Genomic DNA, 25,716 nt, shown 5'->3' with positions numbered 1-25,716 from the left:
AAGCTGGACATGGCACTTAAGTCCATCTTTGTAGCAGCGGGAGCATCACATAGACCAGCACTGGTAAGTGCCTGTGTCAATAAGGCCATGGTGGCTTGGGCTGGTCAGATAGTCAGCGCAGTGACAGAAGAAGGTAACCAGGAAGAGATTTCTCGCTTAGCGGAACATATCCGTGAATCTGCCTTTTATCTTTGCTAAGCCGCAAAGGATGCTACTAGAATAGCAACTCGTATTTCTGCTTCAGCGGTGTTGGCAAGGCGCATTTTATGGCTCCGAGAATGGCAGGTGGATTCGGACTCTAAGAAAGCAGTAGAGGCCATCCCTTTTGTAGGAGATACCTTGTTCGGTCCAGAATTGGACAAATGGATTTCACAGGCTATGATGGGAAAATCGACCTTTTTACCTACTTCATACCCTAGAACCACATCGACAGTTAGACGAGGGTACTCCGGACCGACCTTCACTTCATTCAGAACTCAATCCTGGCAGAGGCTATGGAAGTCAATCTCGTGGAAACCGAAGAAGGGGATGTTCCCAGTTGGCAGCCCAAAAACAGGACCCTAAGCCCACTGACAGGACAGTGGCATGACGGTCTCCCAGCTCATCTTGGATCTCCCAAGGTGGGCGCACGGTTGACAGAGTTTCGTGAAGCCTGGGCCAGAACCACTCCAGAGATCTGGTTCAACAATATTATTTCCCAGGGTTACAAAATAGAGTTTCTCATACGTCCTCACAGCCAATTCTTCACTACAGGTCTACCTCAGTGCCCTCAAAAGGCCATTGAAATCAGCTATCCAAAAGTTGATCTTATCAGAGGTCATAGTGGCGGTGCGGTACCACAAAGAGGAACGGGATTTTATTCAAATATTTTTGTGGTACCCAAACCAGATGGGTCGGTCAGACCCATTCTAATCCTGAAGGTGTTAAACCAATTTCTAACATTTTACCGCTTCAAGATGGAATCGATACAGTCTGTCATAGCTGGGTTGGAACAAGAGGAATTCATGATGTCGATGGACAAAAAAGACTCGTATCTGCATGATCCAATTTGGACAACACACCAAGCCTATCTGAGGTTTGCGGTGGAGTAGGACCACTATCAATTCAGAGCGTTCCGTTCGGTCTCTCCTCGGCTCCAAGGATTTTCACAAAGATCATGGCAGTCATCGTGGCAAGGTTAAGATCTTTGGGGGTAGCAATAATGCTGAATCTGGGCGATCTTTTGATCAAGGCCCCATCTCCGGAGATCTTGATCAGACATGCAAGATTGACTCATCAGGTCCTAACTCATCAAGGTTGGATGGTAAACTTCAAGAAATCCAACTTAAGTCCTTCCCAAAGACTTCAATTCTTGGGTCTGGTTCTGGATATGACTCAGCTCAAGGTCTTTCTACCAGAAGACAAGGTTCACGACATCAGGCGTATGGTTCAACAGGTCCTGCAGAATCAAAAGGTATCTCTACACCTTTGCATAAGGCTTCTTGGGAAGATGGTAGCATCTTTCGAAGCAATTTAGTATGGCAGACTTCATTCCAGAACATTCCAGATGGACCTAATCTCACAGGGGGCAGGCATGCATCTCTTTCTTCACAAGAAGATCCTGCCTGTCGTCTCAAACCAGAATTTCGTTGACTTGGTGGTCAATCCACAGTAACCTGGCAATGGGGAAGCGGTTTGGAATCTGGGATTGGATCATTTTGATGACGGATGCAAGTTTCAGTGGTTGGGGCGCAGTTCTGGGCAAACACCGGTTTCAGGGGAGATGGTCTCTGTGCGAGAGCTATCGCCCCATAAATGTACTGGAACTTCGAGCGATCTACAATGCGCTACTTCAAGCAGAGAGCCTAGTACGAAATCAACATGTGAGAATTCAATCAGACAATGTCACAGCGGCGGCTTATATAAACCGCCAAGGAGGAACAAAGAGCCGGATGGCCCTAAAGGACGCAACAAGAATTCTGTCCTGGGCAGAAAATCGCGACATAATTCTGTCTTTATTCCCGGAGTAGACAACTGGGAGGCGGATTATCTCAGCTGTCAAGAAGAGTGGAGCCTACACCCCCAGGTCTTCAGCATGGTGGTAAGAAGGTGGGGGTTACTACAGGTGGACCTCATGGCATCCCGACACAATCATCAACTTCCGAACTATGGTGGTCATTCCGAGTTGATCGCTCGCTAGCAGTTTTTAGCAACCGTGCAAACGCTATGCCGCCTCCCACTGGGAGTGTATTTTAGCTTAGCAGAAGTGCGAACGAAAGGATCGCAGAGCAGCTACAAAATAATTTTGTGCAGTTTCAGACTACCTTCAGACTTACTCAGCGCTTGCGATGACTTCAGACTATTCAGTTCCTGTTTTGACGTCACAAACACGCCCTGCGTTCACCCAGCCATGCCTGCGTTTTTCCTGGCACGCCTGCATTTTTACAAACACTCCCTGAAAACGGTCAGTTGACACCAGAAACGCCCACTTCCTGTCAATCACTCTGCGGCCAGCAGTGCGACTGAAAAGCTTCGCTAAACCTTGTGTGAAACTACATCGTTCGTTGTAATAGTACGACGCGCGTGCGCATTGCGCCGCATGTGCAGAAGTGCCGATTTTTTGCCTGATCGCTGCACAGCGAACAAAAGCAGCTAGCGATCAACTCTGAATGACCCTCCATGTCTCCAGGATACGGGATCCAGCAGCAGTAGCAGTGGATGCGTTGTCAATTCCCTGGCTTTACGATCTGGTATACACATTCCCACCATTTCTTCTCCTACTACGAATATTAAAGAAGATAAAAAGGGAACGAACGTGGGTATTTCTAATAGCTCCGGACTGGCCTCACAGAAGTTGGTACTCAGATCTGGGGAGTCTCCTAGCGGAGGAGCCTTGGAGGTTGCCGCAGAGGGAGGATCTGTTGTCACATTGTCCATTTCTGCATCCAGACCTGAACAGTCTTTCTTTAACGGCTTGGCTCTTGAGGCCAAAATTCTAAGGGAAAAGGGTATTCCCAGTTCAGTGATTCCTACTATGATTGCAGCAAGGAAGCCGGTTACGGCGGCTCACTATCATAGGATTTGGAAGAGCTATATGGATTGGTGCCATCCTAAGGGTTGGAACCCCAGAAAGTTCAGTTTTAACAGATTATTACATTTCCTTCAGGATGGCTTGGAAGGTGGTTTGAGATTGAGATCTTTGAAGGTGCAGGTCTCTGCCCTTTCTGTTTTCTCTCAGCAATGTCTGGCTTGCTTACTGGAAGTACAGACATTCATGCAGGGAGTGTTGAGGCTTCAACCACCCTTTCGGCCTCCCACGGCTCCGTGGGATTTGAACCTGGTTTTAGAATTTTTTAAGATCTTACACTTTTGAACCATTGGAAAGAGCTGACCTTAAATGTGTGTCTTGGAAGACTCTTCTGTTCCTTGCATTGGCTTCAGCAAGGAGAGTTTTGGAATTAGGGGCTTTTATCTTGCAAGAGTCCCTTTTTGGTCTTCCATGAGGATAATGCAGAACTTTGTACTAAAGCGTACTTCCTACCCAAAGTGGTCTCAAGTTTTCACATCAACCAACCTATTGTGGTTCCGTCTTTTCAGATGTCGGATGGCAATAATTCACTGGATGTAGTCAGGGCACTAAGAATGTATGTATGTATGTGCAACTAAGTCCCTTAGACAGTCAGATGTGTTATTTGTCTTGTATAATGGACCCAAAAGAGGTTGGCCAGTGACAAAGCAAACCTTGTTCAGATGGATGAGACTCGCTATTCGTCAGGCTTATGTAGCTAGTGGTAAGAGTGTCCCATTTCGGGTAGGTGGTCATACCACCAGGTCTGTCGGGGCTTCCTGGGTGGCTGCCAGGGGAGCCTCTACGAGTCAGCTTTGTAGAGCTGCTACATGGTCTTCGGCCCATACGTTTACTCGTTTTTACAAGTTTGACACGTTTGCGGCTAAAGATTCTACTTTTGCCCGTTTGGTTCTCCATGCTTTGGACAGCACTCCCGCCCATGGGAGTATCTTTGGGATGTCCCCAGCTGTCTGATCTCCAGTGTCCCCTAGTGGATGACAGAGAAAAGAAGATTTTGGTACTTACCGATAAATCGGTTTCTCTGAATCCACTCGAGGACACTGGGCACCCACCTCGGTGCTGCCTGCCTGTGTGTTCTTGTTTATTCGCTTCAGTCTGGTTCTCTACTTGTTAAAGGTAAAAGCTGGTCATTTTCAGATATTACTGGTTTACACAATGGTGTGTATGGTTCCTTCCTGAATATCTTTTTCATGTTCCCTCTTCTCTCCAGACAGTTTTCCAAACTGGAGGGAGAGGGGCATGAAGGGGGAGGAGCCATATGTGCACTTCACTTATTTTACATATATTGTGCCACCTCCGGTCTCCATTCTTCACACCCCAGCTGTCTGATCTCCAGTGTCCCCGAGTGGATTCAGAGAAATCGATTTATCGGTAAGTACCAAAATCTTCTTTTTGACCTATTTACCCGTCCGGAGAAAAACACACCTATACGTCAATGGTGAGAGAGTGAAAAAAGAGAGCAAGAGATGAGTGGGAGTGAGAGGGGGGGGGGGGGCAGTCATAACTACCATAGCATTCATTTCTGGTGCTAACAGGGATTACAACTGAACAAATGTAGCCATTCTCGTTGTGGCTACATCTTACAGCGATTGCGCCTTATTAGGCACGACCGCACCGCGTACGTCTGAGATGGGTGTGTGCCCCATTCGCATGGATGGGAGCGGCAAACGCCGCAGCACGGCTAGGCGCAGGCGTGCATAGCTGCGTCGAGGGTGCACATTTCTCTCAGATGTAGCCATGATCAGCATGGCTACATCTTTATATAGTATTGGGTAAAAACAAAAGTAATGATTACAGCACATTATAATTCTTTTACATCTCTGCACATTATTAAAAATGGATCAACCTGCAACACTGGGATTTAGGTAGGTAGAGAGAGAGTAAAGGATTTAATTTGAAACATTATAGGCTAACCAAACAACTCCAAGGAGATGTCATGGGTGCTGCCGCACATAAAGGACTTAATTAGAAACATTATAGGCCCATCTAGACAGCACTCTTCAAATATCTCCAATGGCCCATTTGCAGCCGCTTGTGGATGTTAACTAACGGCACTGTCCCAGTAGGTGTGAGATTTCGTTTTTATCCAATACTATGCTATCCCCAAAGTCATAAGTCATATATTGTTATAGTCATGCTAAAAGTCTGCCGACGATTCGAACTAAGCTGCTCTTATCTTTGTCCAGTCACTAACCTTCTACCAGTGTGCTATACCATGCCAGGCCTCTGAAAGCATATGCAAGAGACCGGTTATTTCTGGTTGGAGGCCCTTGTCTTTTACATGACTGACCTAAAGGAAATGTGATTTCACTTATTATTTTAAACTATTACATGAGAACATTTTTATTACTACCATTTGCCCGCAGTTTTGCTCGCTTAGTGGCATCTAATATTGTGATGTATATTTTATATTGTACACATAGGGCCTGATTCGCAATAAGCGATCCAACGGCAAAAATTGCTAAGAAGATTCGGGCTCACGCAGAAAATGCGATTGTCTCTGCCTGTTACGGGGGAGTGTGTGTGTGGGGGGGGGGGGGGGGCGACGGCAACACTCCATTTCCAAGGCGGAGACAAGTTGTTGCGGGGACGAGGCTTCAAAACGGTGGCGGCAACGGAGAAATGTGGCAAAGTTGGGGAGGCTGTGTGACGTCACACGCACCCGCTGCGATCACAAAAATGGCGGTGGACTACAGGCAGAGATGGTCGCTGGGCGGGGGGTGGCAACGCTCCATTTCCAAGACGGAGCATTGCGGGGACTAGGCTTCAAAACGGGGGCACCAACGGAGAAACAGGGGGCGTAGTCGGGCGGCTGCATGACATCACACGCAGCCGATGCGATCATAAAAAAGGCTGATCATAGATGTGCTAAATTTAGCACATCTACGATCAGGTCTGAATTGCCCCCATGGAACAAGAAACAGGCCCAAATTATGTGATTTTAGTTTTGTTTGTCAATTTTTGAAAACCAAAAAACAAAACCAGTCACGTCAGTGTGGCAAAAACGAAATACAAAGCCGGATGACAAATCAGGGCCAAATCCAAATCCAGAAAAAATGCACATCTCTAGTAATATTCTAATATCACATTGAGTTTGCTAGCATTGTATGGCTCGGTATGTGCTGATATGAGACATTCCCTTTAACTCCTCTTTGGGGTATTCAGCGTTTAATGAATTATTCCTGTAGTTTAGCTGGTTATTCAAAACTTCGGATCAGTGCTACCATATGGTCCCTACTAGTCTGCACATGTGCACTGATGTTGCTTGCTAACTGGTAGCTGCATTAGAAGTTGTTGCATTCCACAGGAGGAGCTAGCTGCATATATCCAGTTTTGCATTCCACATGAGATGCACAGTTCGGGAGCACCAAGTGCCATGTTTTACACATGGTACCCTGAGGTTACCGGCAGAGAGGTACATCTCTGCCTGACCGATTATGTAACTTAAGTGTTGAACAGTGTAATGTTTTTTGTTGCGCTTCGACCTTTGGGACCTTGTGTTAATATTGTTGTTATAGGAAGTGATACCACTACCAGGGAGGCCATGTGGTCCAAATTAAACTACTGTTCATGTAGTTTGCCGCCTTTTTGCACATTATTCTGTTGGTGTAAACATACTTGCCTACGCTCCTTCTTTCTGCAGGAGATTCCCTGAGATTCCCTGAAATAGCACCTTAACCCCATTGTGCAGCTGTTACATCATAGTTGCCTTCACTCCCTCATTCTGCAGGAGACTCCCTGAAATAGCAGCCATCTCCCTGACTCCCTGAATAGTCCATCAATCTCCCTGATTGCACCTTACCCCCATCATATAGCTGTTACATTCTTGGGGAGGGGGGGAACGAAACAAGATCTATAAATTCAAATGGGATCATCAGTGCCATTTCCCTGTATTGATTATAAGGCTCAATGATCCCTATGGCTACATGCATTTTAAAGAAGGTTTCTCAAGGCCACTTACAGTATATGGAAGCTCTTGTAAAACACAATACACAAACAAATCCTGCAAAATATCAGTGTCTTTTCTTCAACAGGTAGATGTTACTAACTCTGGGGATCATTTACATTTGGATGTAAGACATTTGCATGACACGTCTCTTAGATGTAGGAGTACGCGTCCACGCTGATAGGTGTTACTTCCACATCTCCCTGAAATTTTTTTTCAAAAATAGACAAGTATGTGTTACATTCTCGGGGGAAAAAATAAATCACAGATACATACATTCAAATGGGAACATCAGTGCTATTTCCCTGCATTGGTTATATGGCACAGTGATCCCTATGGCTTCATGCATTTTAAATAAAGTTTCTTGTGGCCACTTACAGTATATGGAACCTCTTGTAAAACACAATACACAAACAAATCCTAAAAAATATCAGTGTCTTTTCTTCCGCAAGTAGATCTTACTAACTTTGGGGCTCATTTACATTTGGATGTAAGTCATTTTTATGACACGCCTCTCAGATGTAGCAGTACACGTACGCGCTGATAGGTGTTACTTTCACAATCTCCCTGAAATACTTTTTCAAAAGTAGGCCAGTATGACCTAGTGACCTCACTGAGAATGAGTTTCAGGCCTCAGTGATGATCCTAGTGAATTACCTCCACTTTTACTCCTGCTTCCCCTACTGTGTGCAGATGACAGATAATGCTTACAGAACTCTAATTTCTCTGCCAAGTACTGGCTGACAAGCAGATCCATTCTGTGAACATGTTTATGTAGAATACTCCGGATTTAATATCTTGATATGAAATGAACGTGCTCACTATTGCGTAATTGAGAAGGCACATTAATGTGAGGATCACCTGCATAAATTAGGCATTGTTTTTCTGACAATCCTCACTATCATCCCTTGTGTTTCCAGTTCTCTCCCTCATTATACACCTCCAGGCTGTTTTGTCTGTTGGCATTATACAGGAATGGAAATCCTATTCATATAAACACATGCTGCCTCATGCCCTCACACCCTGTGCACTCACAGGTGTGTCACTGCAATTTTTAAAAACTTTGTCATCAACAGATTCTCCCGCCTTTATTCATTTAAAAAATAACAACTACAAAGATAATCCCAGTTCAGAAAACCTAATAAGGAGCGATGATGAAACTGACTAGGAGCATTATCTGTTTTGCTGTTCTGCATACATAGAATTTGCCAGGATTTAACACATGTGATGTTACCGTGTATATTAACTCCTGTAAATAGCTGTATAAACAGTGAATTCAGGGGAAATTTGAGTAAAAATAACTTCACAGAAAAGGTTGTAGACAAGTTGAATAGCCTCCCTTTAGAGGTGGTAGAGGCTAAGACAGTAGAGCAGTTTAAACTGGTTTGAGGTAACAATTTGGTTAAAAAAAGGGGCAGACTAGATGGGCCAAGTGGTTCTTATCTGCTATCAAATTCTATGTTTATATATTACTTCAGTGTTCATTAAGAAAATGTGTATTATATGCTGTCAATTATTATGGCTGTTAGAAGCTTGTGTAAAAGCTTTTGACCAGCCTTGTGCTTTTATATGGTCAGTAAACTCACTGGTGACTGCTTATATCTCTATAATGTACATTAGGATGTACGGGTTGGGGCTGATAGGCCGGCGGTCAGAATACTGACTGCAGCAGCCTAATTGTTCATTAACCCTACCCCCCTAATCCTCCCTTCCTGCAGCCTAAACCGAACACCCCCGCAGCTTACCTCTCCAGCAACCTGGCAATTAGTGGTTTAGGATCCCGACACCGGGCTTGTGATCCTAGTCGGGATGCCGACGCTGGCATTCCGGCATCTGTATTTCGACTGGCCGGATCCCGACCGCCAGGATCCTGACCAGATCACAGATGTATGTGGTCACTTATAAACTAGAGATGTACAGGATCACTTCTTCTGGCAGTAGTGACTGGCATTATCTATGCACGTGTCTGTATGCCAGGAACAGGCTTATTCTTTAACACATCTATATTTGCAGTGAAAACCACAAATCGGATTGTAGAACATCATTGTGATAAAAGTGTAGGAAGTGTGTGTGTGTCATTTCTCTCCTATGCTGTATATAGAGAGCAGAGAGTGATGTAATTATTAACCCATTAACATCTGGCTTCCGGACACGACTTTGCTACTGCTGTATGCTAACTACGCGTGTGCTAGTTGACTATACCAGGGACTCTGGTGGTAACTTTCTCTTACGTCCTAGAGGATGCTGGGGTCCACATTAGTACCATGGGGCATAGATGGGAGCCATGGGCACTTTAAGCATTTAATAGTGTGGGCTGGCTCCTCCCTCTATGCCCCTCCTACCAGACTCAGTTTAGAAAATGTGCTGGTGGAGCCGGTCACAGCTAGGGGAGCTCCTAGGAGTTCTTTTAGTTGTATTATTTTTTTAAAGAGTTAGGTACAGGGAGGCTGTTGGCAACAGCTTCCCTGCTTCGTGGGACTTAAGTGGGGAGTAGGATCCAACCCTAGAGGTTAATGGCCCCTATCTCCGCTGACAGGACACTGAGCTCCTGAGGGTGGTGATCGCATGCCCCCGAGGCGACCGCTCACTCCCGCAGCACTGCCGCCACCCCCTAACAGAGCCAGAAGATGGAGTGGTGAGTATGACGCCGGCGCCCTGATAAGCGGGTCACCAGCGAGAATGGCGGCACAAGGGTAGGAGCGCAGCGCTGTAGGGCTGCGCTCCAGAGGACTCAGAGGTACAGTTGTGCGGTCCTGTGAGGGGTGTCCTGGGCCAGCGCAATACCCTAAACACTGGTCACTATGGCTATCAGGGACTCTGTACTGCTGCTAGCAACGATTTACCTCAGGCCGGTATAAAATCAGAAGTGGGGGAAGACTCACCATTACAGGGGGCGGATCTTCTCCTCAGCGGATCCAGCACTCACCAGTGCCATTTTCTCCCTGCAGATCACAGCCAAGAGACCCTGACAGGGAGCGCTGCCATTTATCATATAACTGCCTACTGGGGCGCTGTGTGTGCTGGCTACTTATTCTCTGTGTCTCTCTGAAGGTACTCTGGGGGAAATTGTGTCTTACATTTTCCTGTGTGTGTGTGTATGATTTATATCTCACATTACCATGTCTAGGGACTCTGTGTCTTGTGCTGCAGAGTGTGTATCTTCTTCAGAGGAGTCTATTCCATGTACTCAGGAATGCAATATACTGTCTCAGCCCTCTGAATCCGAACCCCAGTGGGTGGCTTCTATTAAGGTAATGATATCCCAGATTTCATCTAGGATTGCTCATAATGAGTGTGGAACACGGGTTTTGAAAAGATCTGTAGAGGTTTTGTCGTGTTCAGCTCTCGCTACCTCATCCAAGACCCCTGAGGTATATCCTAAAAAGCGTGCTCTTACACAAATAATGCATGTCGACACGGATACAGACTCTGATTCAGGGGACGGTGATGGGGATATACGGGGGGGAGGCATCCCTTGCTAACGGGGTGCAACTCATGATTGAGGCTATTAGGGATGTGTGGAGAACCTACCCTTCACAGGTCAGGCTCTGTTTGGGGAAGCATTAGATGCGTGGATCTCCACGGCAACTGTGGGTAAGTAAACTTTTCTTCGCTCTGCTACACCACCGACTAAAAAATCCTATTCTACGTCTGCGATGCAGTCCTTTCTTTATAGGTGGTCGAGGGAAATCCCGAAAACCTGCACCCACAGGTTTCCAGGAACCGAAGTTTGGTTCTGCTTCCTCACAATCCTCTGCATGACGGTGGACCTCACAGTCTGGAGATCGGGCAGGTGGGAGCAGGACGAAGACATTTCAGTCATGTCTGGGCGTCCTCAGGCCTGAATCCCTGGGTACAAGATATTGTTACCCAGGGGTACAGACTGGACTTTCAAGAACTCCCACCTCTCAGATTTTTCAAATCAGGCTTGCCAGCTTCGCTGACAGAAAGTGCTATCCTACAGGAAGCCATTCAAAAATTGCTAAGGTCAGATGTCATTGTTCCAGTTCCACCTCACCTACACCACAAGGGTTATTACTCAAACCTGTTTGTGGTACCGAAACCGGATGTTTCGGTAAGACCGATATTAAACCTAAAGTCATTGAACCCCTACTTGAGGGAATTCAAATTCAAGATGGAGTCTCTGAGAGCGGTGATCTCGGGTCTGGAAGGGAGGGGGAATTCCTGGTATCCCTGGATATCAAAGATGCGTACCTCAGATTTGCGCTGCTGGGCTGTCACCATCAGTTTCAGGCGCTGCGGTTTGGCCTCTCCAGGGCACAAAGAGTGTTCACCAAGGTGATGGCGGAGATGATGCTACTCCTCTGCAAACAGGGTGTGAACATGATTACGTATCTGGACGAACTGCTGATAAAAGCGTCTTCCAGGGAGAAGCTGTTACAGAACATTGCTCTCTCAACTCAACTGCTCCAGGATCATGGATGGATCCTGAACCTTCCAAAGTCGCATTTGGAGCCGTCAAGGAGACTGTCCTTCCTGGGGATGATCCTCGACACGAAAGTACAGAGGATGTTTCTACCGGAAGAGAAAGCGTTGGTGATACAAACAATGGTCCGGGAGGTCTTGAAGCCAACCCGGGTATCTGTTCATCAGTACATTCGCCTTCTGGGGAAGATGGTTGCCTCCTATGAGACTCTGCAGTACGGAAGATTTCATGCACGGTCCTTCCAACTGGATCTCCTGGACAAATGGTCGGGATGTCATCTTCACATGTACCAGAGGATACGTCTGTCTCCGAAAGCCAGAATCTTGCTCCTCTGGTGGCTACAAACCTCTCACCTACTAGAGGGCCGCAGGTTCAGGATTCAGAATTGGATTCTCCCAACCACGGATGCAAGTCTCAGAGGTTGGGGAGCAGTCACCCAAGGGGAAAACTTCCAGGGAAGGTGGTCAAGCGGTACTGTTACAGGTCGAGAGATCCTCAAGCAGTGGCAGTGGACGCCCGTGGGTGTTCAAGTCAGTGTGTGTGTTCCCTCCACTTCCACTCATCCCAAGGATTCTCAAACTAATCAAAAGAACAAGAGTTCAGGCGATCCTCATTGCTCCGGACTGGCCAAGAAGGATTTGGTATGCGGATCTTCTGGGGTTACTGCTGGAAGATCCGAGGCCTCTTCCTCTTCAGGAGGACCTTCTGCAACAGGGGCTGTTCGCTTATCAAGACTTACCATTGCTACGTTTGGCGGCATGGAGGTTGAATGCCAGATCTTAGCTCGGAAGGGCATTCCGAACAAAGTTATTCCTACCCTAAAACAGGCTAGGAAAGGTGGAACGTCAAGACATTACCATCGCATTTGGAAAAAGTATGTGTCTTGGTGTGATCCAAGAATTTTCCTACGGGGGAGTTTCAACTTGGACGGTTTTCTCCTCTTCCTGCAAACAGGTGTGGATGTGGGCCTGCGTCTGGGCTTCATAAAAGTCCAGATTATCAGCTTTGTCCATTTTCTTCCAGAAACAATTGGTTGCCTCCCTGAGGTTCAGACTTTCTTGAAAGGGGTTCTGCACATCCAACCTCCCTTTGTACATCCTATGGCACCTTGGGATCTCAACGTGGTGCTGCAGTTCCTGCAATCGGATTGGTTCGAGCCGTTACAGGAGGTTGAGGTCAAGTTTCTTACTTGGAAGGCTGTCACACTATTGGCATTGGCATCTACTGGACGTGTGTCAAAATTGGGGGCATTGTCCTGCAAGAGCCCCTATTTGATTTTTCATGCAGACAGAGCTGAGCTCAGGATGCTTCAGCACTGTCTTCCGAAGGTTGTGTCGGCTTTTCATATCAACCAACCTATTGTGGTGCCAGTGGCTACTGATTCCTCAATCACCTCAAAGTCCTTGGATGTTGTAAGAGCTTTAAAGATTTGTGTGATGAGAACCTCTCGTCACAGAAAGTCGGACGCTCTGTTTGTCCTTTATGATCCCAACAAGGTTGGGTGTCCTGCTTCTGCTTCTAAGCAGACGATTTCTCGCTGGATCAGGTGTACTATGCTTATTGCTTATTCTGCGGCAGGTTTGCCGTGTACAAAATATGTTAAGACCCACTCTACTCGTAAGGTGGGTTCTTTCTGGGCGGCTGCTCGGGGTGTCTCGGCTTTACAACTTTGCCGAGCAGCATCTTGGTCAGGGTCGAACACGGTTGCTAAGTTCTACAAGTTCGATACTTTGGCCTTTGAGGACCTAAAGTTTGGTCAATCGGTTCTGCAGGAGCCTCCGTGCTCTCCCTCCCGCACTGGGAGCTTTGGTACATCCCCATGGTACTAATGTGAACCCCAGCATCCTCTAGGACGTAAGAGAAAATAGGATTTTAATTACCTACCGGTAAATCCTTTTCTCGTAGTCCGTAGAGGATGCTGGGCGCCCATCCAGCGCTTCGTTTTCCTGCAGTTGTTACTTGGTTGAGTACTGCATTGTTACTGGGTTAAGTACTGTTATTCAGCCGTTTCTGACTTGTTTCAAGCTGGTTGCTTGATTTTCTGTTATGTGTGAGCTGGTATGAATCTCACCACTATCTTTGTATTTTCTTCTCTCAAAGTATTTCCATCTCCTCGGGCACAGTTTCTAGACTGAGTCTGGTAGGAGGGGCATAAAGGGAGGAGCCAGCCCACACTATTAAACTCTTAAAGTGCCCATGGCTCCTAAGGGACCCATCTATACTACATGGTACTAATGTGGACCCCAGCATCCTCTACGGCAGAGATTTTCAACCTTTTACAACTCGCGGCACACTGAACAAAATTTAAATATTGCCAAGGCACACTCAAATATAATGGTGATGCAGTTGCATGTCCTAGGATGTCATGTCGCAGCTTCTCCATAGGTAACGCTTGAGCCACATCTTAGAACGCCAGAAGAGCCCAACACTGCCCGGGTCCAAAATTAGAACTGGCTCTGCAACCACTAAACCCACCAGTATTGATCATTCCAGGGCCTCAGTAGCTGCAAAACACTGACAGGCCTGGCTTTGCTTCTATGGCAGCACACCTGGAGACTGCTCAGGGCACACTAGTGTGCCATGCACAGTGGTTGAAAAACACTGCTCTACGGAGGTAATTAAAATCCTATTTTTGCTACTGTATGTGTAGCCCAGACGGACGAAACGCGTTGGAACGCTTTGCAGATATCCAATTTATGGACAGATAAGCTCTATATGTTTTTAATTCTTGTACGTGTGTTATTCAGCCATTCTTATGTTATTTTATTAAATTTATGTTTTTTAAATCTTTCACTGCTGTGGCTGAGAAGTGTTTAATAGTGGGAATATGCCAGTTCCCTAGTGATGCCGCTTTGATTCAGACAGTGTTATGTGATTTGTTTATGAATGGTACACACTATGTTTTGCTGTTTCTTTATTTCCATTGACTGAATCTAAATGAAGGCTGAAAGATCATTGCATATCTAAACCAGATAAGTGATCCAGCTAAACTCACCACCCTATATACTTGCTTTTCACCTTTGTATATAATTGAAAACACAATTGGCGCTTGTGTTCTTTATTTCCTATATATATATATATATATTATGTGTGTGTTATTTGAACAAAGATGTGACTACAGCAAAAGACACTAAAGCGGTCGCAGCAGCGTGTGACTCAGTCCCTAGATGTGTATTCATTCAGGTTTGAGGTTAATAACGGTCTTCTTTGATTTTGTGTTTTAGAGGAGGATTTTCAAAAACTTCCTCCCTCCACAGTCCCAGAGATGCAGAGAAGTAACCTCTCTCCTGTGATCTTGCAACTGAAAGCCCTCGGTATAGACAATGTTCTGCGCTTCCACTTCTTATCGGTGAGTGAGAGGTCATACTGGCCATACTGTCAATGATATATGTTATAGTAGAGTAAAGCTATAGTATATTGAAACGGTCATGTCGACCTTAGGATTCTTCAGACACCCTAAATAAGGACTCTTGCACTACTACTTGCAGTACTGATACTTGTGCTATTTTTACATTTATCCTTTTATAATGTAACATAACATGGTAACATAGTTTCTGAGGTTGATAAAAGACAATTTGTCCATCGAGTTCAACCTATTTGAAGTCTCCTACGCTGTATTATTTTTATGACTAATTTTGTCGGTTGCTAATGTCGGCTGTTGTTTTATTCCTCTTTTTTTCTTTTTTCCCTTTAATAACTATAGTGCGTAACTACGCACCATAAACTTGTATAGCCTTATCCATTAGGTACTTATCTAGTCCAATCTTAAAAGTGTTGACCGAGTCCGGCATTGCTACTCTCTCAGGCAGGGAATTCCAAACACATATTGTCCTTACTGTGAAGAAACCTTTACGTCTCTATGTGCGAAATCTCCTCTCCTCTAACCTAAGCAGGTGTCCACGTGTCCTCTGTGTTGATCTTACCAAAAGCAGATCCCCCGCAAGCTCTGTGTATTTGTCCCCTATATTTGTAAATGTTGATCATGTGCCCTCTTAGTCTCCTCTTTTCCAGTGTAAACATGCCTAGCCTTGAAAGCCTTTCCTCGTATTCCAGCGTCTCCATCCCCTTAATTAGTTTGGTCGCCCGCCTCTGAACCTTTTCTAGTTCCAGGATATCCTTTTTGTAGTATGGTTCCCAAAATTGTGCACAGTATTCAAGATGTGGCCTCACTAGGGATTTATATAATGGGAGTATAACACTCTCATCCCATGCGTCAATTCCCTGCTTTATACAGGCTAATACCTTGTTAGCCTTTTTTGCTGCAATCCTGCATTGGTTACTGGGGGTAATTCCAAGTTGATCGCAGCAGGAAATTTTTTAGCAGTTGGGCAAAACCATGGAGGTGATTCCGAGTTGTTCGCTCGCTAGCTGCTTTTAGCAGCATTGCACACGTTAAGCCGCTGCCTACTGGGAGTGAATATTAGCTTATCAAAATTGCGAACGAAAGGTTGCGAATAGAAATTTCTTTGCAGTTTCTGAGTAACTCGAGACTTACTCTTCCAGTGCGATCAGTTCAGTGCTTGTCGTTCCTGGTTTGACGTCACAAACACACCCAGCGTTCGCCCAGACACTCCTCCATTTCTCCAGCCACTCCCGCGTTTTTCCCAGAAACGGTAGCGTTTTTTCACACACTCCCATAAAACGGCCAGTTTCCGCCCAGAAACACTCACTTCCTGTCAATCACATTACGATCACCAGAACGAAGAAAAAACCTTGTAATGCCGTGAGTAAAATACCAATCTTCATAGCAAATTTACTTGGCGCAGTTGCAGTGCGAACATTGCGCATGCGCAATAAGCGGAAAATCGCACTGCAGGGGAGGCAGATATAACATTTGCAGAGAGAGTTAGATTTGGGTGGGTTATTTTGTTTCTGTGCAGGGTAAATACTGGCTGCTTTATTTTTACACTGCAATTTAGATTGCAGATTGAACTCACCACACCCAAATCTATCTCTCTCTGCACATGTTATATCTGCCTCACCTGCAGTGCACATGGTTTTGCCCAACTGCTAAGAAAATTCCTGCTGCGATCAACTTGGAATTACCCCCACTTTTGCTTAGTTTGCTATGTGAACACCTAAGTCTTTTTCCAGTACAGAATATCCTAATTTTACCCCATTTAGTATGTAGGGATTATTTTTGTTCTTGCTACCAAAGTGCATTACCTTACACTTGATTGTATTGAAGCTCATTCTCCATTTTTCTGGCCATGCTTCCAGTTTTACTAAGTCATTCTGAAGAGACTTGGCATCTCCCTCCATATTTATAACCTTACACAATTTGGTATTGTTTGCAAAATTTGACACCATGCTCTGTAGATCTACTGCTAGATCGTTAATGAAAATGTTGAACAATAGTGGTCCAAGTACAGACCATTGTGGCACACCACTTAGTACTTCAGTCCAATTTGAAAAAGTTCCATTTACCACAACGCGCTGCTCCTTATTATCTAACCAATTTCTGACCCAAGTGCATATTGTACTCCCTAGCTCTAGTTCTTGTAATTTATAGATGAGTTTCATGTGTGGTACTGTGTAGAAAGCTTTTGCAAAGTCTAAAAAGATTACATCCACCTCCTTACTCTGATCAAGGTTCGCACTAACCATTTCATAAAAGCCTAGTAAGTTTGTTTGACGTGATCTATCCTTCACAAATTCATGTTGGTTCCTATTAATAACCTTATTGGCTTCAATGAACTTCGGTATACTATCCCTTAGAATACCTTCTAGTACTTTCCCAACTATAGATGTAAGACTAACTGGTCTATAATTACCCGGTTCAGCTTTACATCACCTTGCATGCGCGGCGTTGCAAGGTGATGGCCGTCGCCGGGCAATGATGCTGACTACGAAGAAAGTGGTCGCAGCGGTGACCGCAAGAAGATTGACGGCAGGAAGGCGTTCCGGGGCGGCAACTCACCGTTTGGAGCCGTTTTTGGGGAGTGGTAAGAAAAATGCAGGCGTGTCCAGGCGATCGGAGGACGGATGTCTGATGTCAAAGCCGTGACCCTCATCGCTGGACACGTCGCACAGGGTATATCCAGCCCTGGTTTTGTTTTGAGTGAAACTTTTTTAGCATAGCAGGGCTGCACAAGCGATCACAGCCCTGCTATGCTAAAATACACTCCCCCATAGGCGGAGATTATTTGATTGCACCAGCAGCAAAAAGTTGCTTGGTGCGATCAACTCGGAATGAGAGCCCATGCCTGATGCAACTGAGTCATTGAACATCAAAAATAGCAATCTTGCTAGTTCAGAGTGAAGCTCTATGAGAACTCTTGGGTGAATTCCGTTGGGACCAGGTGACTTATTAATCTTATTTTTTTTTAATCAGTCACAGACTACTTCCTCACTCAAATAAGCACTTAGCAGTGAGACATTATCTTTGTTGAGATTGTGTGTTAATCTCTGCATCTGGCCCTCTCTTGTGAATACCGATGAGAAAAACTCATTTAATTTGTCTGGAATGTCACCTAAATAATTATTTTTGTTCAGTATTTACAACAGGAGAAGGGATGGGGCCCCAGTTAAGTTGCAAGGACATTCATAAAAGTAAGGTAGATGAACGTACATTTACAGAGGAGAAGGTCCTAACAGAACTTTCAAAACTAAAAGTGGATAAATCAATGGGACCAGATGGGATACACCCAAGGATACTCAAAGAGCTAAAAGTTGACTCTGTGACGAAAATAATAGATCAAGGGGGAGCTGTAGATGTAGCATATCTAGACTTTAGTAAGGCATTTGACACTGTCCCACATCGCAGACTGCTATATAAACTTGAAAGCGTGGGGGTAGATTATAAAACAGTTAAATGGATAAGAACCTGGTTGCAGGATAGGAAACAGACAGTTGTAGTTAATGGAGTGCAATCTATGGAGGGAAATGTTACCAGTGGAGTACCCCGGGGATCTGTATTTGGTCCAGTTCTCTTTAATATCTTTGTTGATGACATTGCAGATGGTATTGAAGGGAAGGTATGCCTTTTTGCAGATGATACAAAGATATGCAACAGGGTAGACACACTGGGAGGGGTAAAACAAATGATTGATGACCTAGGAAGGCTTGAGAAATGGTCAAGAACGTGGCAACTACAGTTTAATGCTAAAAAATGCAAAATCATGCACTTGGGTCTCAAAAACCCAAAGGCTAAATATAGTATCAAGGGTACTATAATGGAAACTACTGAGGAGGAAAGGGATTTTGGAGTCACTATTTCAAGTGACTTGAAGGCAGGAAAGTAATGCAACACAGCAATGAGAAAGGCAAGTCAGATGCTTGGTTGCATAGCGAGAGGAATCAGTAGCAGGAAAAAAGAAGTGATAATGCCACTGTATAGGTCAGAGGTTCTCAAACTCGGTCCTCGGGGGCACACACAGTGCATGTTTTGCAGGTCTCCTCACAGAATCGCAAGTGAAATAATTAGCTCCACCTGTAGACCTTTTAAAATGTGTCAGTGAGTAATTAATACACCTGTGCACCTGCTGGGTTACCTGCAAAACATGCACTGTGTGTGCCCCCAAGGACCGAGTTTGAGAACCTCTGGTATAGGTCATTGGTGCTGCCCCATCTGGAATACTGTGTCCAGTTCTGGAGACCATATCTCCAGAAGGATATAAATACATTAGAGAGTGTACAAAGAAGGGCAACTAAAATGGTGCATGGCCTACATCACAAAACTTACCCGGAAAGGCTAAAAGATCTTAACATGTATAGTTTGGAGGAAAGAAGGGAAAGGGGGGACATGATAGAAACTTTCAAATATATCAAGGGTCTTAACAAAGTTCAGGAGGGAAACATTCTTCAAAGGAAGAGAAGTATTAGAACTCGAGGACATACACTAAGACTGGAGGGGGGGAGGTTCAGGGGAAATTTAAGGAAAAATTACTTCACAGAAAGGGTAGTGGATAAGTAGAATAGCCTCCCATCAGAGGTGGTAGAGGCTAAGACTGTAGAGCAATTTAAACATATTTGGGATAGGCATATGAATATCCTTACAAAGAATTAAGGTTCAAAAAGGGTTGAGATTGCCTAAAGGATAAAAAAAGGGGCAGACTAGATGGGCCAAGTGGTTCTTATCTGCCGTCAAATTCTATGTTTCTATGTTACAATTAAGATAAGTATTTCCCCTTGTGCTAGGGACATCATTTTCTATATGCAGTAATGATGACCCATAATCATTTTTAGTTAGTGTTTTGGTAACACCCTTGTTAGTACCCATGTTAATCCCCCTGCCAGCTGCTCTTTCCCTCCCCCCTTCTCCACCCCCAATTCGTTCACTACCTCCATCGTCACTATTCTCACTGCATGACCCGTAGTTTCTAGCTAAACCCTCCCCCCAGGCTCCTAGTTTAAAAACTCCTTCAAACTTCTAACCAACCTTTCCCCTAGCACAGCTGCCCCCTCCTCAGTCAGGTGCAATCCATCGTGACAAAAAAGATGGCGCCTGACTGAGAAGTCTGCCCAATGTTCTAGGAACACAAACCCCTCTTTCCTGCACCAGTCTCTAAGCCACACATTTACCTGCCTAATATCCCTCCCTGGGCTAGCGCATGGCACGGGTATTAGTTCGGAGAATATTACCTTAGATGTCCTTGCCTTTAGTTTCTGGCCTAAGTGTCTATAATCTTTCTTAAGGACATCCCACCTACCACTAACTTTGTTGTTGGTGCCAACGTGCACCAAGACCGCCGGGTCTTTCCCAGCCCCTCCCAACAATCTTTCTAACCGGTCCGCGATGTGCCGTACCCGAGCACCCGGGAGACAACAGACTGTATGGCGATCATGGTCCCAGTAGCGGATTGCCCTGTCTTCTTGATAATAGAATCCCCTACCACCACAATCTGTCTAAGTACCTTGCTTTCTTTTGTCCCATCTGTACCGGAGGGATCGCTCCTCCGGTTGCTAGAGGGAACAGTCTGCTACAGCTCCGTCATTTCCTCACTACCATCCTCCGAATCTTCGTCCAATCGACCAAATTTATTGGGGTTCGGTAGTTCAGAGATGATGTGCCTCCCCCTCTTCCTTCTAACTGTGACCCAGCTGGCTACCTGGTTGTCCTTGTCTACCGGTGTCCCCTGCAACTCCTCCACCGTTCTATCTAAGCTTCGTTCGAGATTGCGAACATCCCTCAGTCGCGCGTTTTGTTGTATATTAGAAAAATACAAAAAACAAAGAAAGGGGATCCACAGCGCTGTAATTAATTCCTTTTAGACTTTCCAAGGTCATTTATCCTCATACAGTGATTCCTTTCTATAAATGTCACTCTTGAGTTAGACTAAGTTCTTAATAAAATCTCGTCAGAGATCCCGATCTCCAAATCACACATGGACCTTAAACATCCAAGTCCACAAATATCCAGGTACACGTGAAGTCCGCATAAACAATAAAAGTTTTATTTTAAAAGATTTAAAAAGTTATTTTCCACAAGTTACTCACAGGGTTACAGCACCTTATGAGCGGTATACAGCGTTATGCAATGCTGGCTCTCTAGATGTTATGCTCTCAGTGGCATGTAGCCCCAGCAAGGGAGATGTAAATACACACAGAAGAGCTCACCGGACCCTCGGGATGCTGTTCTTTTGCGGTGACCTGTCTCCACCTAGGGTGACTAGTACATGTGGTCTCCATTCCCCCCCCCCCCTCCCCCCCCCTTCAGTCCACCGACTGTCTGCATTCTGCAAGCCTCTGAATGCTGCCAAATGCTTCCGTGCAGCCAGGCTTCTCAGCTCCCTTGCCGCTTCTAAAACGCTGCTTCCCTGTTCCACACACGCACAGTGACCAAATCCACCTGGTCCGACGCGTTTCTACCGTAATTGGGTCTTTGTCAAGGCATTGGTGGGCTTGGTCTGGTAACTAATTTGTACTTCATCCCGAAAATCCGATAAGCTCACTTTAATATACATTAATACACAATCTATCTCAATTTAAAAAGGTACCTGTCTCCTTTATAGCAAAAATCTTCAACATTTGATATTATATAGCACTATTGTACAATACAAATGTAACCGTTATTAGAAATCTGGTGAATATTCAAACTTATATTACACTGAAAATGTAATCCAAACTATATTAGAATCCCATAGTACAAAAAACATTTTATCTCAAATCTCCCATTTAACCCCTTTGGTTGTATTGTTTTTAAATCCTATATCCACCACATTTCTCTCCTTGCCAATGTGGCCACAACATCGTTCTTTCTCAAATTTTTTGTATTTCCTATTATATGTAGTTACAAATGAAACTGAAAAATCTTCCTCTTTTTTTTTCTTCACTGTCTTTTGTAACAAAGTTTCCCTTTCAATCTTATATATACTTTCTAATACATCCTCTAAGTTCTTCTGACCATGCCCTTTATTCAAAAATTGATTCTTCATCACCTTTGATTGTTCTTTATACTGCTGATCTTCCGTACAGTTCCTCTTTAACCGGCGGAATTGACTCCCCGGGACTCCCTGTAGCCAATTAGGATGATGGCTACTCTCCCTGCCGATAAAAGAGTTACTGTCTGCAGGTTTGACATAATTTTGCGTATAAATCATAGAATCCTTTATATAGACTGTCAAATCTAAAAAAAATAATTTGATATCATCTATATAGCGATGATAAAGTACGAGACCTGCGCCCAGCTCGTGCCACACATGTTGCGCCCCCCAAGAGCCCATGAATGTGTTCGCGAAACTGGGGGCGAATCGCATACCCATCGTGGTCCCAAGGCGCCCACCCTCCATCCCCACCAGGACGTTCCGGAGTTCCTGGTGATGTCATTTTTCAGAACACCTTCATGAATGGCGTTCTGACTGGAAAATGGCCCAGGTAGTGAGCACTTTTAAACAAATTTGGGATTTGCCTGCGTAGGAGAAGAGTGTGAGATGCGGTCCTGCTGCCACCATTTAAACGCGGTGGCTAGAATTAAATTCCCCCCCATCTCTCTCATAGCTGTTTACTTAGCTGCCTCATATATATCTATATTTTTTGCTGATAGCTATATGATATATATATATAAATAATATATAGCTATATAAAATTAGCCTCATTGTTAATAGCGTTTAACTAAACATTTGTGTATTGTACCTATCTTATCTTCTGTTTTTTTCCCCAGCCACCACCTGCACAGTCAATGGTTCAGGCCCTGGAGCTGCTGTACGCACTAGGAGGTGAGGACTGCCCTGTTCATGATATCGGTTCTCCTTACTGTAGGAATTTTGTTCGGGGTTTGTGCCACTTAGAAACTGTATTTTTTCTTTAGAGTTTGTTTAAGAATTATGCTCCCATGTTGTGCTATTTCCTCTGTCTAGTTCTGGGCATGATGTGTAAAAGAACAGGGCACTCAGTTATGTTGTACTAGGCAACATGATAAATTATCTGCACATTGCTTCTTCAAGGTGCTACTCGGTTAAAGATTATGGTTTGGAAAGCTGGGCAGCAGGCTGGAGATGCAAGGGTTCAGATCTTCCCGGTGGGTTTTGGGTGGATAAGAAACAGAAGTAACTGCACACCATGTTTACCATCATCAGTGTGGTTTATTACAATGCTATCTCTGCAGAATGACCTGAAACCATTATTATTTCACTCAGGCTTGGATAAGCATTGTCGTCTGACTGATCCCCTTGGTGTACGAATGGCGGAGTTTCCCCTTAATCCAATGTTTGCCAAAATGCTGCTGGAGTCTGGTAAGTTTTAGGTGGACATCTACAGCTACATGCAAGATAATCTTCTTATAAACCTTTCTCATTTGAATTTTGAGTCACATTGGTTTATCTGCGTCATCAGAATTGTCTTTTTCTATATTAAACATGAAACAATCCCAATTTAAATGCTGCTTGCATGTTTGCTTCTTCAGAACAGCCTGAGTAAAAGCCTTATTGTAATGTACAGTTACTATCACACAACCTGTTCTGTAGTGGAACTATAAGTCCCAGCATACTAGATATGCTGGGCTTTACAATTCCCCAACAAATGGAGAGCAACAGGTTGCATAACAATGGTCAAGTTTTGACTACATATGACTTCTAATGTTTCACCAAAATTCTGTACTCACAGTTTGCATAGCTACTCTGGTTGGATGTCCCTATACTGATATACAGATACCAATACCTGCTCAGCTTTCAGTGAGGATGTGCGTCAGCAGTCAGATGAATGTTTGCTGAGTCCTGATTGGAGGAACTTGGCACATGTAGAAGCTGGAGAGCCGGGGCAGTATGCATAGTTAGTAGATTGGCTCAGACTTGGCAGCCCGTGCTTCTAACTCCATTCAACCGTAATTTGGAATCAAGACCACATTAGAAAAGGAAAAAGTTATGGCCATCTGGGCAGTGTTGGGGCTCCACAGCAGTAGATTCGGATTTGCCTTTACTCATTTTCTGAGCATGTGCAGAATTTATCCATACAAGTTGTGACTAAAATAGGCCTATGCACATCAGGTCAATAAACTCTCTTATGTAGAAAGATGTCTTCTTTAGTAGTATTTCTTTACACCTGGTATTTGTTGAAACTTTAATGCAGGCTTTTAGGTCTTTAAATAAAAATGAATTGTTACAAGTATTATCATGTAACGCAGGTAGATTTGGTGGTAGAACGAACCATTCAGTACACACATGTATTTGTCCAGTATTTTTTTTTTTTTCTTCCCAGGAAATTTTGGATGTTCCGCTGAAGTTTTAAGCATTGCAGCCATGATGCAAATTCAGAATATCTTTGTCTTCCCTCCAAACCAAAAAGCTCAAGCGGTGAGTAGAACTGGAATAGAGTCAGCTGAATAACATTCGAAGTACAGTACTACAGTGTGTAGCTGTCCTGTTATTTATTGTAAGAAAATACATGTACACCACTGTGTATTTTTTCAGTGACTTAATTATATTAGATGTATGGTTTTTACATTGAAGTTGAATTGTTACTGGCCTACCCTGAGAATCCGTGACGTACTTTGGCTTGTACAAGTCTTCTTACAGCTTTTGCAGAGTACATTACTTTTACTTTCTTCTTCCTCCATCTGGGGATACTCTTGACCATAGGTTGTAGTGAGGGTTGAGGAGCTAACACTTTATAGGCTATCATTTTGTAATATAAGCTCTTCCCTTTGAACACCTTTCTCCGCTTTTTATTAAGTACTGAAAGAGTAGGTCAGAACTAGGATAGCTTGTTTTTTAATTTTTACCTGCCTCCCCCCTATAAAATATGACCACTTCTCTCCTTACCTATAGTAGCAGGAAAGGATGGGCTCTGGATGCGGAGGGTGCCAACATTACTCTGGAGCGGTTGGCAGCATTGGTGACTGGGAGGGAGGAGGGGGGGAGGTGCAGGGGCTATTCTTGTAGGCCGCTGGAGTTACCTCTTCTTTAAGGTCAACAGTACTGGGAGTGCGGCCAGTAGAAGTGCAGGTGCCAGTCAAGGGGCAGTCTGGTTGGAAGCTGCGGCTCGGGTCAGCAGCACCTCATTGAAGCCAGTACACGCTGCCAAAGGACGCACAGCTGGCAGTAGGGACTGCTATACTAGAATGTCAGGTTGACTCTAAACAATGTGCTTTTGGATGGGCCTTTAGGTGTAATGATAAAATGAGCAGAAAACTGCTGTTGGTTAGGGTAATGTAAGATGCACAGTTGATGTGGCCACAAGAAAGACGGATAGCTAAAGTAAATGTAAGTATTCCAATTTTGCGGTTGTTTTTATTGTACCTTTTGCCATTGAAACTATTCATTACCTTTGTTCACAGACTAGAGAACATCGGAAATTTGCAGTGGAAGAGGGAGATCATCTGACCATGTTAAATGTGTTTGAGGCTTTTATCAAGGTGAGCGCTATTATCCTTAGTTTGTGACCATTTTACTCATTGACTGATTATAACTGTATAGTTTATTAAATGTGGTCACTAAGGGCAAGGAGCTTGGACGCAAATGATCTTTTTGATGTATAGCTTTTATTCTATTACAATTCCTTTGTTGCTTACATTGTGTGGTGCATATCTGTCTGCGTCTTTTGTATTTTAATCCTTATTTTACTTCTGTTGAGGTAAATTTTAGTAGTCCAGTGTTATTTGTGAAAGCCTGCCTACTCGGGTTCATATTAAGTAAAGAACTCCAGAAGATTTTAAAGTTTCTATGCTGAATTTAACAGTACTCTATGTATTTTTTCTGCAAAGGGGCATAATGACCGTTCTATAACTGAATGTCTTTTTTCTAAACCTATATATGGCATTTGCAATTGTTTGCAATGTATGACTAATTTTATGAGCACCAGATATTTGCAGAGATGAGCAGG

At 44.4% G+C, this 25,716-nt stretch overlaps 1 protein-coding gene across 1 annotated transcript in view; it reads left to right on the top strand.

Moving 5' to 3' along the window:
* The window catches only part of DHX35 (DEAH-box helicase 35), a 108,872-nt gene that overhangs the window by 72,920 nt on the left and 10,236 nt on the right, over nucleotides 1–25,716 (top strand). Inside the window, exons 13-17 of the mRNA XM_063960256.1 lie at nucleotides 14,685–14,809; nucleotides 22,562–22,616; nucleotides 23,037–23,132; nucleotides 24,094–24,188; nucleotides 25,172–25,249. Of these exons, the coding sequence (XP_063816326.1) occupies nucleotides 14,685–14,809; nucleotides 22,562–22,616; nucleotides 23,037–23,132; nucleotides 24,094–24,188; nucleotides 25,172–25,249 (449 nt within the window). The remainder of the gene's footprint in view (nucleotides 1–14,684; nucleotides 14,810–22,561; nucleotides 22,617–23,036; nucleotides 23,133–24,093; nucleotides 24,189–25,171; nucleotides 25,250–25,716) is intronic.

The sequence above is a fragment of the Pseudophryne corroboree genome, chromosome 3, assembly GCF_028390025.1.
Source record: "Pseudophryne corroboree isolate aPseCor3 chromosome 3, aPseCor3.hap2, whole genome shotgun sequence".
NCBI classification, from domain to species: Eukaryota; Metazoa; Chordata; class Amphibia; order Anura; family Myobatrachidae; genus Pseudophryne; species Pseudophryne corroboree.
This window is presented reverse-complemented; position numbering and strand designations above follow the sequence as displayed.